The sequence below is a fragment of the Nilaparvata lugens genome, chromosome 14 (genome assembly GCF_014356525.2).
Source record: "Nilaparvata lugens isolate BPH chromosome 14, ASM1435652v1, whole genome shotgun sequence".
NCBI lineage: Eukaryota > Metazoa > Arthropoda > Insecta > Hemiptera > Delphacidae > Nilaparvata > Nilaparvata lugens.
The window spans coordinates 20,074,803-20,094,283 of record NC_052517.1 but is presented as its reverse complement, the minus strand read 5'-3'; the positions used below and the strand labels follow the sequence as shown (position 1 = coordinate 20,094,283).

Below are 19,481 nucleotides of genomic sequence, written 5' to 3'. Positions count from 1 at the left end.
AATAACACTGCTCTAGACCGAAACCAGTTGAAACCAGTTGCCAGTCTACGACTCTAGCTAAATCAGTTGTTCTATACTCAAAAGTATAATCAATAATTTATTTATTTATTTTTTAGTTACAAGTGTCGATTATGTGGTGATATTAGAACTCATTAGGACTTGTGGTAAATAGGATAAAACCAGTTGCCAGTCTGCGAATACAGCTAAATCGGTTGTTCTACGGAAACCAGTTGCCAGTCTAGGAATACAGCTAGATCGGTTGTTCTATACCCAACAGTATATACACAAATATTTATTTATATATTTATTTGTTACATGTGCCGTTAATGTTGTAATATTAGAACTCATTAGGACTTGTGGTAAATAGGATAAAACCAGTTGAAACCAGTTTCCAGTCTACGAGTCTAGCTGAATCAGTTGTTCTACACCCAACATAATACTAAAAAATGTATTTATTCATCTATTTATTTAATAGTTACAAGTGTATTGTATGTGGTAACAACAGGATACTCGACAGATAATCAACAAAACCAGTTCAAACCAGTTCACAACTCCAGCTAGTTGTTCAATACTCAACAAATTGTTTATTTATTCCTGTGCTACAAATGTCGCTGATGTGTTAACAATACAATACTGAAAAGGATACTCAGAAATATCAGTTGAAACCAGTTACCAGTCTACGACTCTGGCTGGATCAGTTGTTCAATATTCAAAAATTTATTAATTTATTCATTTGTTACAAGTTTTGTACGCCCTTTGAAAGTTACTCTAGTGTTGTCCAGTTTCTCTACAGATTGAAAACTTCGAAAAATGACGACTATTTTACACTGATATCGGTATTTTATGAATGTTTTATTCTTATAATACTGGAAAATCAATCCATGTGACAAGTGATTTACCACAAATAAAATTCAAATTTGAATTACTCTAATTGAACTAGCTTACTTCTGATACAACCCACGTAAAATTCTATCTCAGTGTATCTCCGCAAGTAGAATTGATCCACCAAGAAAATGGAAAAACTGTGAAGGGAGAGGTGTTTTTGTTGTGATAAAGTGAAAATTCATTTCGGAAAAGTTTGTTTTTCCTGAATGAAAATGGGGGAAAGCGACGAGGATTACTGTGATGACGAGTTTCCCCAACCAATCCAGTCTGAGTACAGTTTTCCCAATAGAATGCAGAATAGCTATCAGCATACTATGACCAAGGCGGAGTTGAGAAGGGTGAGTTGTATATCTATTTTTTCATCTATTTTTTTTCCTTTATTTATTTACTCATAAAACTAAAATACTTATTTATATCATCAATTTTTATTTCTATTACTAGTAGTTCTGTGAACAGTAGACCTCACGCCGTTCTAGTATCTGGTATCACCTGTTCACCTTTTCCAGACAACTGTGTAATGCATGCAATGAATAATCCACTTGTCAGCTGATTGATTATGAATAATTCTATAGTCTGATTAATTCTATCTTCAGAGTAGATGATGATCGGCCTACAGGCAGACGAAAGAAAATCCGAGTTAATATATAGACCTCACTGCGTACGGTCAACTAGATGGATCAGTGTATGAATCAATACCTTTCTTTATAACAGTGAGGTTCACGTTAAAATGGTAGTCAAGAAAGATACGCAAACAGCCTTTCCACTGTCTTCTATAGAGAATAGCTGACACTAGTATATCTTATGTAATATTAACTGTTCATCCTCATTTAAAATAATCAATTATATTTTATTCCCGAGGACAATGTATTTTTCAATGACCAAAATAAGGAGAAATATTTTGTTGATTAATAATATGACTACATTGTTGTAAAACGATGTGGGAACAGTGCGGAGGTGGTAGAGGATAGAGCTATCTGCTTTGTGGAGTGATAGACAAGGATAGCAACACCAATGCTAATCAAATACTGCCATTATAACGTGGACCTCACTATAGAAGGTTCTACTCTTAGAATTGAAATAAAATGATTGAATAGAAATTGAAAAACATTACCACTGAAAATATCGAAAATTATTGAAGCAAATACAATTAAAATACAGAAACACATCGAGTGAATAAGTACTAGCATAGAGAAACAATAGCGTAAGTAGATATCCCATGGTATAGGGAATTCATGTCGCAACTTTTACTGTTATCTCAAGCCGATTACTGTTGATTATTGTCAATTTTTACTGTTTTGTTGGAGTGATAGTGTGTGAACGGCACAATATGAGATACTACCAGCATCACACAGCTGCATAGGAAAGAACTACGTGAACTATCGGCTTGGGATAACAGTAAAACTTGCGACATAAACGCCCTATACCATGGCATATCTACTTATGCTATCGTTTCTCTATGGTACTAGCTTTGACAAGATTATTGTATGATTCTTTGTAAAGATTCTTGGAGTTCTTATTGAATTACAGTATATTTCTTTGAATTATTTCCAGAGCACTAAACCTATAATGGAGAAACGGAGACGGGCACGTATCAACAGATGCCTCAATGAACTCAAATCGCTAATTTTGGACGCCATGAAAAAAGACGTGAGTTGAACTCAAACAGAAAATATAGCATAAGAAGACAATTTCATGGTTTGTAGAATTCATTCAATGTTTGCAAGTTTTGTATCAAGTTGAGATGATACTGTATCATATGTGTTGATACTGTATCATATTGTGATGATATCAAAGAGAAAAGATAGCATAGGAAGATATCCCATGGTATAGGACGTTTATGTTGCAAATTTCTTCTCCGATTACTGTCGACTACTGTCTATTATTAGTGTGTTGGGAGTGTAAGAAGGGCACAGTATGAGAGACTACCAGCGTCACATAGCTTCACCAAAAACAACTACTAGGACTATCGGCTTCAGTTAACACTCACATTTGCAACATAAAGGTCCTATACCATGGCATATCTTGTTATGCTATATTTTATTTAAGCTATATTTTATTTAAGCTATATTTTATTTATGCTTATACTTCTCCTTATTTATCGACTCATTCTAATTCTCCTTCTTCTTCTTCTTATACGTTCCCTTCCTCTTTCTATATTTCTTTCCCTCTTCCATTTACCTCTTATGATTCTCCAATTTCCTATCCTCTCCTGCTTCTTATCCAAACTCCACACATTCTTCTTTTTATTCTTCCCCATCGTTCTCCTGATCTCTACATTTTTTGCTAATCACATCAATCTAACTCTTTCTTTCTCTATCTCACTATTTCCTTATTTTGTTTTTTCTTTCTCTCCTACTCTTGATCATTATTGCTTCTTCAGATGAGTAGATCTCTTTCTCTTTTTCCCTTTATCAGTCACTCTCTCTCTCTCCCTATCCCTCCACCGCTCTCTCACATTCTCTCCTCCTCACTCGCTATGTCTCTCTCCCTCACCTTCTCACTCAAACTCTCTCACTCCCTTTTGGTAGAGAGTTAGTGGGGAGGATATTTTTAATATTCTTTCCGAAGAATGGACATTCATATGTCCAAAGCTCCGCCAATTTATGTAGATGCATAACAATATAATTATTATCTATAGTTATTATATTACAAATTGCTTTTTCATATCATATACAGTTCAATAATTATTTTCTTAGTCTATATCATGTAAATTCATCTATAATTTTGCTGTATTGTAAGCTATTGTATATAAGTGTATAAGACAGTATTATATTGTAATCTACATAAATAAAGTACTCAATCAATCAATCAATCCCTCTCTCTATCCCTCCACCCCTCTCTCAAAATCTCTCCCCCTCACTCACTATATATCTCTCTCTCCTTCAAACTCTGTCACACACTCACTCTCTCTCTCTCTATCTCTCTCTCTTAGGTAGTAGAGTAGTCAAAACGACTCCATCACATTACAGTACCGCTCTACCGTCATAAAACACCTATGATAATAGTTTGTTTATAATATTAATTAACCAATAATCATTCTTGTTTGCACAAAAACTACGCACTGAATAAATTGATGACGTCACTGACACTATTTAATATTCTTGAACTCGACAATTTATCGACTCTATATTCATATTATAATATCTTCATTCTTTGTAAACAGCTATAGTGAGGTCCACGTTATAATGACAGTGTTTGATTAGCAATGGTATTGCTAACCTTGTCTATCATTCAACAAAGCGGATAGCGCTATCTCTTTCTCGCTTTGCTCTGTTGCCAGATCGTCTTTTAACAATGTAGAATTAATAATCATTGTAACAAAATATTTCATGTTGATTATGAAATTATTGAAAAATATATTTTCTGCTTAATACAATAAAATAATTGATTATTTTAAACGAGAATAAACTGTTAATAAATTACATCAATAAACCTGTATCAGCTTTTCCAAAGAATTTTCCAAATCTTCGTTCCAAAGAATGGACATTGATATGTCCAAAGCTCCGCCAATTTATGTAGATGCATAACAATATAATTATCTATAGTTATTATATTACAAATTACTTTTTCATATCATATACAGTTCAATAATTATTTTCTTAGTCTATATTATGTAAATTCATCTATAATATTGCTGTATTGTAAGCTATTGTATATAAGTGTATAAGCCAGTATATATTGTAATCTACATAAATAAAGTACTCAATCAATCAATCAATCAGCTACCGTCTATAGAAGGCATTGACAAGACAGAGGATCGGCGACGTTGTTCTCCTATCTTTCTCCACTGCCATTATAATGTGGACCTCACTATACTCATTCAATCCTATAGTGTCAGTATATCTTGTGATCTACTACCCATTTAACCAATTCAGACATTTCAACTTGAATCTCCCTAAATCCAGACTACGTCATACTAAACAAACTTATGTTCCAGAACAGTATTTTATTCACTATTATTTTGTAATATTATTTGTTTTGACGTAATTAGCGTCTATTTTTAGCTCAGTTGTTAATTAATTTCTGAAACTATTGTACGCAATTCGAGTCTATTTTCAGCATAATTTGTCCTTCCAAAATTTTATTTACGGTCTACAAATTCAGTCTTGAATTGTCACTGTATGTGATCCCATCGTATTTTGTTCATTTGGAGAGTTCTCGTTCATTCAATTTTCTCAAACTTTTTTCAATCTTCAATTTTTACTTCAATCTTCAATTGTTTTAATCACTTCCTGAGTATAGTGTAGCTGTGCTATCTCCTTTTCAATTCCTTCAATCACTTTTTCAGTAATCATTAGTATATCTATCCTATTTCCTTCTCAGTTCCTTCAATCACTTCTTCAGTACCCATGAGTATATCTATCCTATTCCCCCTTCAAATTCCTTATTAAAATATCAAACAAACAGCAGTTTTTGCAGGTCTAATTTATTTGTGATTTTGTAAACTATTTCAATTTTCGATCACTTCGTGTATATCGGTCAATCTATTTTTCAATCAATCGGGATTATCACCTCATTAAATATTCTCTCAATTGTCATAACACAGTTAGAGTGATAATTATATTGAAATTTTCATTGTCAATCAATTTTTTGATTCTCAATTATTGTGGCTACACCATTCCTCCAGTATTTCTTCTGTATTTTCTAAAATTTACACTCTCAATTAATTTCTGATTCCCATTATTTGAGCCTATTCAAGCTAATTCATTCCCTAAAGTGTTTGTACTTTTTAATTTCTCTCCTCTTCTCCTTCTTCTTATTTTTCCTCTCCATCTTCTTCTTCTCCTCCTCTTTCCTTCACTCGTTTTCCTTCTCCTCTCCCGTTCTCCCATTCTTTATCACCAGTTGTTTTGAGTTTGTGATTAATTCTATTGTGAAAAATATGGATAAATGTAGCCACAACCACTGCACTCTGATTTGGCGATTCAATGGTCATTGGATAATTAAGGTAGCACAGTTTGTTTCAATTAGATACTATAGTAAGGTTCACGTTATAATGGCAGTTTTGATTAACATTGGTGTTGCTATCCTTGTCTATAATTAGACAAAGCAGATAGTGCTATCCTCTACCACCTCCACACTGTTACCAGATCTGTTTTCAGTAAATTAGAAATCTTTACACAATATTTAAGCTCAACTATAAATATTTATTATTCTTCAATCATTGAAGAATAAGTTTTCTTGACGGATTGAATGTAATCGATTATTTCGAGCAAGGATGATCAGTTAAGATACCTGTATCAGCTATCCTCTATAGAAGGCAATGTCAAGGCAGAGAATCAGCAATATATATTCTCTAGTTCTCCAATTTTTCTCCACTGCCATAATAACTTGGACCTCACTATAAAATGGAACGTTATGATGCATTCAGTTGATATCTATCGACTCAAAATAATCATGAGTGTATTGGAGAAATTGTCTTGTAATGACCTTTAGGGCTGGTTTCCGAGCTCGAGATTTAGCCAAGTTCTAAACTTTAAACAGCTGGAGTCACAAAATTAGCTTTCCAAAACGGGGTGTAGTTGCAGTTTTTATAACAGTAGTCGCAGTTTTTATTTTCTCATTTCTACAATTAGAAACGTTTTCCTTGACGGAATTAAACATTTCTAAATAATTCAAAATAGCTGAAACTTTACACTATTTTCACTTTATTTTATTTTGTGTTTAATTGCCTAGTTTTTTGATATTTAATTCAAACGTGACTTTGCCAATGACTACGACTACGCCCCGTTTCGGAAAGCCAATTTTCTTACACCAGCTGTTTAAAGTCTAGAACTTAGCCAAATCCCGAGCTCGGAAACTGGCCCTTAGACTTGCCTATTAAAAGTTTCTTGTAGGCCTACACTACCAATTATTTACTTCACTATGATTTTCCAATGAACAGACATTCATGTTTTTTAATATTCATTCATTTGATTCGATTCAATTTGTTTCTGAAAAGTGGAATTGATTTGAAAAAATCACTTCTTTCATTCCTGGATAAATATTAAAATTAAAGATCTTGTCTGCTCAACTTGAGAAACCTGGATTTCAAATCCATTGTGTTCTATTCTCATCAGCAATTCGAATCCACAATTCATGTCTGAATCAGTTCAACACATTATTTCATGGGAGCAGACATTTTGGAAATATCATTCTTTCCAACTTCTGTTAAGGATGATACCAATATCGACATTATTACAAGACTTATATGCAGTAGAAATCAATGTAAACTAATGTTTTTCTCTCATTCTACTGAGAACTTGATGAACTAGGGACTTGACAAAATTAATACTTAACAAAATGGAAACTTTATGAGAACTTGATGAACTGAAAACTTGACAAATGAAAACTTGATAAATTCAAAACTTCAAAAAATGGAAATTTTTGAGGGATTTGAAACTTGACTGACAAAAAACTTGTTAGATAAAAACTTGTCAAATTTTAAATTTGTCCAAATGTAAACTTGATAAATTTAAAACTTGACAAAATGAGAACACAACTAACTGAAATCATGATGTTTCAGCCTGCAAGACACTCAAAACTCGAGAAAGCAGACATCCTGGAGATGACTGTCAAACACCTCCAAGACGTTCAGAAGCGACAGCTGTCGACGGCCATGATTGCTGACCCAGCAGTTCTGCGCAAGTTCCGCGGTGGCTTCGAGGAGTGTGCCAGTGAGGTCAGCAACTACATTGACAGCCTGGAGGGAATCAGCCCTGGAGTGCGTAGACGACTGGCAGCACATCTGTCATCATGCGTTTCCAACATTCCAGCCTCTAGGAGCGAAGACACAAATAACAACAACAACAACAACAGTGTTAATGCAATCTCAGCAAGTTTGCGACTCATCCCAAGCCGGCTACCCAATGGTGATTTGGCATTATTGGTGCCCGATGCACAATCACTACCTGGAAACGTTCTGCCATTCTTCCAGCTGGCTGAGCATTGCACAAAAGTGGGCCAAGGTCACCAGGATACAAATATGGCTCCCAACATACAACACTTTGATTCAAAAATGGCACCCAGTGTGGGACACTATGATACCAAAATGATGCCAAATGTGGGACACTACAATACTAAAATGCTGGACCTCAACACGAATATGGGGCTGCATCAACACTGCGGTTTGAACCAGGTGTCGACAACGTCCTCTGAAAAACTTCCTGACACTCTCCGGCTGGACTCACATCCCAGTGCATTCACAGCAGTCAACAAGCATGCCTCAGAATGCACCACAAGTCCAACATCATCACTTGTGTCTCCTGTGTCATCCAGCAGTGCTGAGAGGCAAGCAACCATGCCACATCACCCAAACATCAACAACATGTCTCCAGAAGTGTCATCCACATCTGAGCAGTTGACTGATAGTGGTCCAGATCCTTCATCATCATCCTTCAACTCATCAACATCATCAAATTTGTCTCCTCAAAACAATCAGCCTCAACCATCTACTGAAACATCTCCCAAGCTTGAAGGCATACCTCAGGACAAACATACCTTCCACTACACACATCAGGATAACAGGGTACCAGAACCATCTACCCTCATGAAAATTTTGTCTACCAAAACCATCATTGATCACAAGGATGTCAGCCACAATCCTTCCCAAAAACATCAGGATGTTCCCAAATTCTCCTACCCAGATTTCCCCAAGAATGTTGCTGATGATGTTAGCAGGTTTAGTAGTAGTCAGGCACAAGATAGCATGAAATCAAGGCCACCTCAGACAGAGTACACCTACATGGATGCACTGAGAATTCATGAACCTTTCGGTAGGCAACAAGAGGGAAGGTATGGGAAAAGGCCAATGAATGACCCCAATGTGATGTCCGAATTCAGTCTGCCTCTGACCATAGACACAAATCTAAATAGAGGTGCCAGTAGGAGATTGACAGGAAATGTCAGCGACAGTGATTGTTTGCCAACACCTATCAACTTTTCCAAAAACGTTACACCAATGTTCCAGAATGGTTTTGTGCCTAGTTTGAAGAGGAGACGTTTGGAGGTCAGTGCCAACTTTGGCAGGAATGGTAGTAGCGGTGAGGCTGAACTTCTGTACAGAAATGGTAGTAGCAGTGAGCCAGTGGGCCAGAAAGAGGTGCAGTCATTCTCACCACAGATTATTCAGCAAGAGAGAAGCAGTGCTGAGGATGTGGTTCAAAATGGTGGTTCTGAAGAAGCTAGTGGTAAGGAGAACATGTGGAGGCCCTGGTAGGGTTTAAAAGTATGTGCCCATCTTCTAAATAGATTTCCATGGCCAAACAGTTTTCATTTATTGAAATTCTGTGAGATTCACGTTATGAAGCCAGTAAAAATTATATAAATTCATTGTTGCCAATTTTTTGTTTCTACTGCCTTCTATAGTGGTTAAAGCTTTCTCAGTATATCTGATCTTGATTTTTTCATGTTCATGATGATCAATTTCATCTCAAATATATATCGTTCTTTAAGAAAGTTTATCATCTCATGATTTTAATGTTCTAAAGAGCAATGTTTACAAGGAAAACTTTATCCAAATCCCAAGTATTACAGCTATAGCTTGCTTACTAGTTACTTACTAATAGTTTGTGTTTAAGTCAATAATTTCTGGATGTTTTTGTTTTTTGTATAGTCTATTCATTGTTCCTATTTTAATGTGTTAGTTATGATTGTTGACTATTGGCTTCAAATAACAAACTATTTTCTGTATCAGCTGAGCTGAAGTGTTGTATACTGTATTGTCCACTATAGCTGATGTATTGTCCATTATATTTGCACTCTTAGTTAAGGATGAGAAATTTCAACTTATATTCTATTCCTCAATTTATTACAATATGTTTCATATTTATTTGATAATTTTATTGTATTTCACTCTTCAATTTCCATCACTATTAACTTGAAATGATTGTTATCACCATGTTTCTAATCAATTCTATTGATTCTGTCCATTCTATTAATTTAGGAAATATAATAATTTAAATTGAGAAAATTGATGATAGATTTTTCTCAATTATTGTTCTTTTTTCTTCTATTATACTATGTGTCTTTCATATTGTTTTCAGCCTATGTAAATAGATTTGAAATTATTTATTATGTTTGATAAAAATGATGATTTGTAATTTTACAAATAGGATAAAAATAAAGTTATTGTTAAAATTTGAATGTTTCAATTTTTATTCTGTTAAACAATTTCCCTTGATATCTTCAAAATATAAGAAAATTGAATTTAAAAAGTTATTTTTGATAGCTTTTCCTCTATTTTCAAAGAATACAAAATAGAAACAGTTCTCATTGTCTTGTATTTTAACAATATTAGTTATATATTTTCAATAATGTTGATCAAATATGATACTTCTAAAAATATAAAACAGGTTTTCTCAGTTAATTATTGATGTAATAGCAAAATGTTACTGGGATTCCTCAAGCACATTGATCATAATCAATTATATTTTATTCGGCAATAAAATGTAGTTTTCAATGATTTTATGATAAATGTTCATAATTAAGATTGAATCTTCTGGTAATCAATAATTATATTTCAAAGAGGTTCAATAAAAATCTGGCAAAGTTGTGGAGTTAGGAAAGGATAGCACTATCTGCTTTGTCCAATGACAGACAAGGATAGCAACACCAGTGCTGATCAAGTGCTGACTTGATAACATGGACCTCACTACAGAAAATCAAATGAGGGACAGACCACGTTAAAGATAGGATTACAGCGTTGCTGCGTTGCCGTTTGTCTCCCTTGATTAATTATTTATAAAAAATAATTATAGTAGGTACTCTTTGAAATTAATAAAATGATAGATTAAAAACAAAAATTATAACAACTATTCATTAATATATTTCTACATTGTTCAGAACGGATTTGGCAAATGTTGCAGACCTAGAGAAGGATATTGCAATCTGTTTTGTAGAATAACTAGCAGGAACCCGTGCTTCGCAAGGAACTATTTTCAAACTTGATAATCTGAAAACTTGACGTAATGAAATTTAAAAGAACTTAAAATAGGCCTATAACCATCCTTGGTTAATTAAGAATCTAGCCTACAAGCAAAATTTCAAGTTAATTAGTCCAGTAGTTCAGACGTGGTGATGCGTCAAACATAATTTTCCTATCCCATACGTGTATAAGCCAACTCTTTATTTTATTATAGATATGGTTAACGATTGCAAGAGATAGGAGTGTGGAACAGAATAGTTGTGAAACTATGATAGCGCCAGAAGTGTCTCAAACACAATAGTAGGTACTACATGAACTTTTTGAAAGTGATTAAAAAAAAAGTTAAAACAACAGAACTGAAAGTTGTCAACCTTATCATTCTACCTCCATTTAGAGAGGTTTTTGTTTGAGCCGAATGAAATCTTCAATCTTCTATATATATAAAAAAATGAATGTCTGTTTGTGTGTTTGTTCCCTATGACTTGAAAAATACTTGACATAACGGCATGAAACTTTGGGAATATGTTGTGTGAATATTGGGGATGGTTTCTGACCAGAAATTTTAATAGAGGGTGGCTAATAATGATTATTTATTAATCTATTTTACAGACCTATGTTTTCGAAATTGTCGGCCTAGCGGCTACCGAAGAACGGAAAGATGATCATGATTCAAGATCATATTGAGATAATATGATTCAGCATCTAAAGTTACCAGCTGTAATAAACACGCCACCCTATGATAAATTGTGTAGGCTACTGGTATTACAACGGTAGTTTGGAGTTGAAGTGTAGTTGATTGGTACCAGCTGTAGATAATGGTTCCTTAGAAGACCTATACAAATAATATAATAATTATTACTCCCCTATCATTGAGTAACCGGAAAATGTTGGGAAAAAATTATTCACCTCATGGAAGAGAGTTGTTCATATTGCATTTATTATTACTGAAGAATGTCAGGATAATTCACAATTTTTTTGAATTTAGCTTTGCTTATTTCCATCCTGAAAATCCTAAAATGGAAGATGGAAAGGATATGTAATTCCTGGTGATGATTCATCGTACATCGCATATTTCCTGGACCATCTATTGACAATCAACTACTATGAAAACATTGAACTCATCTTTGAAAAACTAATTTATCCTATCTATTTTTTTTTAATTCAACACTCTACTGTTAGATATTACTACCAATTTATTGAGAAGAATATGTTTTGGGAATAATGAATGCTGCAATACTAAGCACATAGGAAGTTCGTATTTAGATGTGAATGAAAATATTGATTGTCAGATAAATTTCATGATTCACCAAATAAAGTGAAGTGTACATTGATTTTTGGCGGTACAAAGTTCGCCAGGTAAGCTAGTTGTAAATAAAGCTTTATTATTAATAAATAATATTCAACACTAAAAAAAGACAGGCTCAATCACCAGGAATACTATAAATTCTGTGAAGGACCAGTAAGCCATTAATTTTGATTAGTTTAATCACTTACATTATGGACAATCAATACGTATGACACTTATTAGCTACAAAATAAAAAACTTTAATTGAAGTGACCCGGACTACTACAATATGAATAACCATTTAGATCAAATAAAAGATATTACTCACATCTCTCATCAACTCCTACTTCTTGTTCACAAAATATTAACACAAAAATATGAGTTATATTGAATGAACTCACGGCTAGTACTCAAGTTTGTCTTTTTCTGGCCATGCTACAAATGAATATAGGTTTATGTTTGACATCTTGTTTTTGTAATCTTGTTGTCTATTAAGAAATTTTTCAATGTGATTTTTTTGCAATAAAATTTGAAAAAAAGAATTATCAACAAACTCCTAACCAAAGAAAATATCTGTGCTCTGTTGTAATCGGAATGTATGAGACTCATACAACAATGGAACAAACACGTGGCAAGCTAGCGCTTTCGATTCATGGAAAATTAAATTCGATCAGCTGATTGATAAAATTATTTTAAGCTTTCCAATGATTATAACATATGTTAGAATATCATGTGTCAATTATCTCAGTTCCATATGGCATTCACCTTACCATGTTCATAACCTTACTAAATATGATCCTTTTTCATCCTTTGAAACCCTTAGAGGCAAAATATCTCAAAATTCGTTCTTAGTGCACGTCTAGCATGTTTGAAGAATATTTGTGCAAAGTTTCAAGTCTGTAGGACAATTAGTTTGAGCTGTAGTGTGATTTTACATCAAAATTTTCGAAAAATTCCATCTCCTGGACCCCCCTGTGCTCCTGATCGAAATTTTTCTGCATGGATATAATTTTTTTTCGTAGCTGAACAAAAAAGTTCCTCATGACTTTGCTGTGCAATGAGCGGTTAAAAAGTGCAAAATGTTGGGGGGGGGGCTTAGCTCCCTCAGGGAGGAAAATTTCTGAAAATCCTTTCTTAGTGGATGTTTTCAGGCTACCATAAACAATTGTGCAAAATTTCAAGTTTTTAGGCTCAGTAGTTTGGGCTGTGGTGTGATTTCAGTCTGTCGGGGCTTAGCCTTTTATAAGTATAGAGAAGATAGACAATGAATGATAACAACACCAATGTTAATCAAACAATGTCATTACAACGTGGACCTCACTATAGTGAGGCTTCCAAGAGTTTCACTTTTTTGTCGCTAGGTGGCAGACAACTACAGCAATCACCAGATCCAACCTCTCTATTTATCTACTAGAACCATTTATGCTATATTCTGTTTCCTAAATTTTCGTTGATGTAGACTGTAATGATTGTTTACAATTATTTTTGTCATAAATCGTTCATGATTTATTGAAATTTATATTCCGATGGATGAAAACGATCGTAATAAATCAGAAAACCCAGTTCTCCATGTGCTGGTGGTTGGTTTTCATCATAAAAAAGGCTGCCAGGTGAGTAATTTACTGACACTAAAAGTTTGGTTAGTTTTGTTTTTAGTTGAAAATTGTCAAATAAATTGTTATTTCAATATATTTATCAATTATAAACTAATAATCAACATAAATCAAACCGTCCAATCAATATTCCTTCTCATTTTTACAAGATATTGGGTAAAATAAAGAAAACTGAGTCACAAATCAAAACTTGTTCAGATTTTGCAAGTTTTCTTTTGTGAATGTTATCATCACTGTAAACAGGAAGGATGACGCCCCTTTAGATAAGATATATGAAACCGAATAGCAGGAAAAGTGGAGAAATTTAAACCCTTATTTGAATTAGATGTTATAATTCGTGCTAAGAGTAGGTCTATCTTATTTCAATTGTATTCTACAGTTTAAAAGTATACTACATTTGCCACCTCAACTCTCATTTTACAACCAAAATAAATCTTGAAGTTTATTTCACACACCTGAAATTGTATCTAACATCTAGGGTTCTCTATCAAAACATGGGTACAATAGTCTCATAAGAAAATATGCACTATTAATTGAATATCAGTGTATTTTCCTACAACATAACCTCAAAACCTTCACTATATGTATATAGGCTACCGTACCACAATTTACCAGTCCGATTTATCTTTGATCAGATACTCACTTCCATAAATCTTACTGTAGAGTTATTTATGTGCCTGCAAAAGAAAGAATGAATTAATTGATGAATGGATGAATTTTACTGACCAACATCTCTTCCTATAGTGGCCACTGGTAACTATGGTTTTGTTCAGTTTTCTTCCTTCTTTCGTGGATGCAAACCAGCTAAAAAAAACACATAAATTAATGCAAAAACATGAATAAATAATGAAAAATTATTATAAACTACAAAAATAATATTTTAATAATTTGGGAACCCTACGGACTTGGGGAAAAATAATGATAGACAAGGATAGCAACACAAATGTGAATCAGATGCTGACTTTATAACGTGGACCTCACTATAATAGATTCCACTTTATCTATCATTCCTGCTAATTGATAACTTAATTTATTCCACAGGTTGAATACTCGTTCCCACCTCTGAACCCGGACGGCAGTGATGACTCGGAATGCCCGGCCGGCTGGAAGTACCTGCCCACCCTGGCTCTGCCCGACGGATCCCACAACTACGAGGAAGACACCGCCTTCTTTCATCTGCCCTCTCTCTCCGACCCACACCGCACCGTCTTCGGCATTTCCTGCTTCAGGCAGATACCGGTCGAGGTGGGTCAAAAGCTCAAGTATTCATTGCTCAAAAGCTTAGGAGTGATTGGGCTGATTTGGCGCTCAAAAATATCCTCAACTGTAGTGTTTTGGACTCAAAACTATCCCATAGTCATGTTTTTTTGGGCTCAAAATAGTAAATAATAGCATAGAGAAAAGATAGCATAAGATTATGCCATGGTGAAGGAACGTTATGTTGCAAATGAGTGTTAACTGAAGCCGATAGTCCTAGTAGTTGTTTTTGGTGAAGCTATGTGACGCTGGTAGTCTCTCATACTGTGCCCTTCTTACACTCTTACACTCCCAACAACACACTAATAATAGACAGTGTATAGGGTGTCTATGTTGCAAATGTGAGTGTTAACTGAAGCCGATAGTCCTAGTAGTTGTTTTTGGTGAAGCTATGTGACGCTGGTAGTCTCTCATACTGTGCCCTTCTTACACTCTTACACTCCCAACAACACACTAATAATAGACAGTGTATAGGGTGTCTATGTTGCAAATGTGAGTGTTAACTGAAGCCGATAGTCCTAGTAGTTGTTTTTGGTGAAGCTATGTGACGCTGGTAGTCTCTCATACTGTGACACACTCAATGTGTGTACAGATTTACGCGCCGCGAACATGAGCAATTCACTTTCAATCAGCTGATGCCAAGCTTTTTGTATCTGTATCTTACCGTTTCTGTAAAAATACAGATATAATCAGCTGATTAAAAGTGAATTGCGCGGCGCGCATATCTGTACGCACCTTTACACTCTCACACTCCCAACAACACACTAATAATAGACAGTAGTCGACAGTAATCGGCTTGAATTAACAGTGAAATTTGGAACATAAGCGACACATACCATGGAATATCTTTTCATTCTATCTTCTATCTATGCCAATTCAATCAGGTGCTGACTTCACTGCATATGACGTGGACGTCACTTTATTGTTGATGATCGTTTTCACTTGAATAGTGACGTAAGTGTGAGCTTTAATGTAAAGTATAGTGGTAATGTTCACTAGTAGTTCTGTGAACAGTAGACCTCACGCAGTATTCTCATACACAAGTACCTGATTAAAACTATAGACCTTATGGAAATACAGCAATAGACTGGCTTCTCCACACATCTGTGTAATCACTTGTCAGCTGATTTATGATGAATAATTCTATAGTCTGATTTTTACTCTAATATTGGCGTATGAAGGAGGCTCCTTTTCCTTTTATATTATCCTTGAAATGCAAAATTTCCAAAAACCTTGTTTATACGTCGACGCGCAATTAAAAAAGGAACATACCTGTCAAATTTCATGAAAAACTATCAGCGCATGCGTAGAGAAGCAAGCAGACTACAATAATAGACCAATGAGATGTCAGATAGTTGGAACTGTACCAGGTCGGACAATCTACCACACTTCGACTGTGGGGCAGGATTTTGGAACTGGAACAGGTTTCTGGAACAGAATCTGTCAAAATTCCTCCCATGGAACGTGGAACTTTTTACTTGGTAAATTGTGAATCGGACAATTTACCACATTCCATGTACACAGAACGGGCCCATTAAGAGAAATGCCAAACCGTCGACTTGAATCTTAGACCTCACTTCGCTCGGTCAATAATTGTTTTTTCTTGAATGAATTTTGTTTATCTAAAGAAAATTGTGTGTTTTCTGTTGACAGAAATTGAAGAAACGGACGGCCGACATGACCCGCGGCACCGTGCAGAAGGCGGTCTGCGTTCTCAGCCGTGTTCCGCTCTACGGTCAGATCGAGGTCAAAATGGCGCTGATCACTCACGCCTACTTCGACGAGGGCGACTTCTCCAAGGTGCAGCTGCTCGCCGACACCTTCCATCACCTCAATGCCTGCATCAGTCACAAGCTCAATGATCATCAGGATGGCTGTGATAGCTGGGACCAGGGCCAGGCCTTTGTTGGTGAGACGATATGCCATGGCTTGTAGAATTCATTCAACGTTTAGAAGTTTTGTATCAAATTATGGTGCTGAGGTGAAATCAAATTATCAAGTTGAGGTGAAAGAAACTGTAACATATTGTGTTGATACTGTATCATTTACGGTGATGAGGAAAGATAGCTTAAGAAGATATCCCATGGTATAGGTCGTTTATGTTGCAAATTTCTTCTCCGATTATTGTCGATTTTTACTGTTTTGATCGGGTAAGAGTGTAAGAAGGGCACAGTATGAGAGACTACCAGCGTCACATAGCTTCACCAAAAACAACTACTAGGACTATCGGCTTCAGTTAACACTCACATTTGCAACATAGACACCCTATACACTGTCTATTATTAGTGTGTTGTTGGGAGTGTAAGAGTGTAAGAAGGGCACAGTATGAGAGACTACCAGCGTCACATAGCTTCACCAAAAACAACTACTAGGACTATCGGCTTCAGTTAACACTCACATTTGCAACATAGACACCCTATACACTGTCTATTATTAGTGTGTTGTTGGGAGTGTAAGAGTGTAAGAAGGGCACAGTATGAGAGACTACCAGCGTCACATAGCTTCACCAAAAACACTACTAGGACTATCGGCTTCAGTTAGCACTCACATTTGCAACATAGACACCCTATACACTGTCTATTATTAGTGTGTTGTTGGGAGTGTAAGAGTGTAAGAAGGGCACAGTATGAGAGACTAGCAGCGTCACATAGCTTCACCAAAAACAACTACTAGGACTATCGGCTTCAGTTAACACTCACATTTGCAACATAGACACCCTATACACTGTCTATTATTAGTGTGTTGTTAAGAGTGTAAGAAGGGCACAGTATGAGAGACTACCAGCGTCACATAGCTTCACCAAAAACAACTACTACGACTATCGGCTTCAGTTAACACTCACATTTGCAACATAAACGCCCTATACCATGGGGTATCAGTACCATATGGGAGCCATATCTTCTTATGCTATCTTTTCTCTATGCTATTTCTTGTCACGGTTACTAGTCACAGTTACTGTAACCAGTGGCCTCCACCTCTCGCATTTATGTGTCAATATGCCACCTTCTTCCACTTGTATTCTTACTATTTCTTGTCACAGTTCAGTACGCGTCCCGTAACTTTGCCTCGGTGACTTTGAAATAGCATATAGGCAAGGTATGGTTCACGGGGTGATATTCACAGCTTTGCGAAAACATGAGGCTTCAGAGACCTTAGATCCCTAGATGGAGGAAGCTCCCTACACACAGACATTCTTCATGAATGAGAGAGTTGCAACGTATCACCAACAATGGAAAGAGCATCTTGAACGAATGTCAGCTGATAGGCTGTGTTTTGCTAAAAGGACCTAACTCCTTAACGCTTCCTGTGTATCTTTTTGAGTGCAAAACGTTGCTTTTGAGAAGATACAACAGAGCACCTATTGCTTGTGGAAATATACATTAAAGCTCCCTGTGTATCTTTTCAGAATTAACACGTTGCTTTTGAGAAGATACAACAGAGCACCTATTGCTTGTGGAAATATACATTAAAGCTCCCTGTGTATCTTTTCAGAATTAACACGTTGCTTTTGAGAAGATACATAAGAGCATCTGTTACTTATGGGAAGATATATTAAAGCTCCCTGTGTATATTTTCATAATTAATACGTTGATTTTGAGAAGATACATAAGAGCATCTGTTACTTATGGGAAGATATATTAAAGCTCCTTGTGTATCTTTTCAGAATTAACACGTTGCTTTTGAGAAGATACAACAGAGCACCTATTGCTTGTGGAAATATACATTAAAGCTCCCTGTGTATCTTTTCAGAATTAACACGTTGCTTTTGAGAAGATACAAAAGAGCACCTATTGCTTGTGGAAATAAACATTAAAGCTCCCTGTGTATCTTTTCAGAATTAACACGTTGCTTTTGAGAAGATACAACAGAGCACCTATTGCTTGTGGAAATATACATTAAAGCTCCCTGTGTATCTTTTCAGAATTAACACGTTGCTTTTGAGAAGATACAAAAGAGCACCTATTGCTTGTGGAAATAAACATTAAAGCTCCCTGTGTATCTTTTCAGAATTAACACGTTGCTTTTGAGAAGATACAACAGAGCACCTATTGCTTGTGGAAATATACATTAAAGCTCCCTGTGTATCTTTTCAGAATTAACATGTTGCTTTTGAGAAGATACAACAGAGCACCTATTGCTTGTGGAAATATACATTAAAGCTCCCTGTGTATCTTTTCAGAATTAACACGTTGCTTTTGAGAAGATACAACAGAGCACCTATTGCTTGTGGAAATATACATTAAGCTCCCTGTGTATCTTTTCAGAATTAACATGTTGCTTTTGAGAAGATACAAAAGAGCACCTATTGCTTGTGGAAATAAACATTAAAGCTCCCTGTGTATCTTTTCAGAATTAACACGTTGCTTTTGAGAAGATACAACAGAGCACCTATTGCTTGTGGAAATATACATTAAAGCTCCCTGTGTATCTTTTCAGAATTACACGTTGCTTTTGAGAAGATACAAAAGAGCACCTATTGCTTGTGGAAATAAACATTAAAGCTCCCTGTGTATCTTTTCAGAATTAACACGTTGCT

The 19,481-nt window shown here is 35.4% G+C and overlaps 2 protein-coding genes across 4 annotated transcripts in view; both read left to right on the top strand.

Moving 5' to 3' along the window:
• LOC111048901 (protein deadpan-like) lies at window positions 1-10,008 on the top strand. 2 transcript variants are annotated; one of them, XM_022334882.2, is made up of 3 exons: window positions 1-1,223; window positions 2,437-2,532; window positions 7,391-9,954. In XM_022334882.2, exons 1-3 carry the CDS (start codon window positions 1,092-1,094, stop codon window positions 9,080-9,082), a joined length of 1,920 nt encoding a protein of 639 aa, XP_022190574.2. In that variant the 5' UTR covers window positions 1-1,091; the 3' UTR covers window positions 9,083-9,954. The 2 variants fall into 2 exon arrangements, with proteins under 2 accessions (XP_022190574.2, XP_022190575.2); XM_022334883.2 differs by lacking the exons at window positions 1-1,223; window positions 2,437-2,532 and adding an exon at window positions 4,791-5,833 and having other exon boundaries at window positions 7,391-10,008.
• A 3,487-nt stretch (window positions 10,009-13,495) lies between these two features.
• The window catches only part of LOC111048908 (late secretory pathway protein AVL9 homolog), a 30,996-nt gene continuing 25,010 nt past the window's right edge, over window positions 13,496-19,481 (top strand). For both annotated transcript variants that reach the window (XR_005572908.1, XM_039441002.1), the window contains exons 1-3: window positions 13,496-13,684; window positions 14,729-14,932; window positions 16,598-16,853. Coding sequence is in view for 1 of the 2 variants with exons in the window: in XM_039441002.1 (XP_039296936.1) it covers window positions 13,601-13,684; window positions 14,729-14,932; window positions 16,598-16,853 (544 nt within the window). In the remaining variant the exon portion in view is untranslated. The remainder of the gene's footprint in view (window positions 13,685-14,728; window positions 14,933-16,597; window positions 16,854-19,481) is intronic.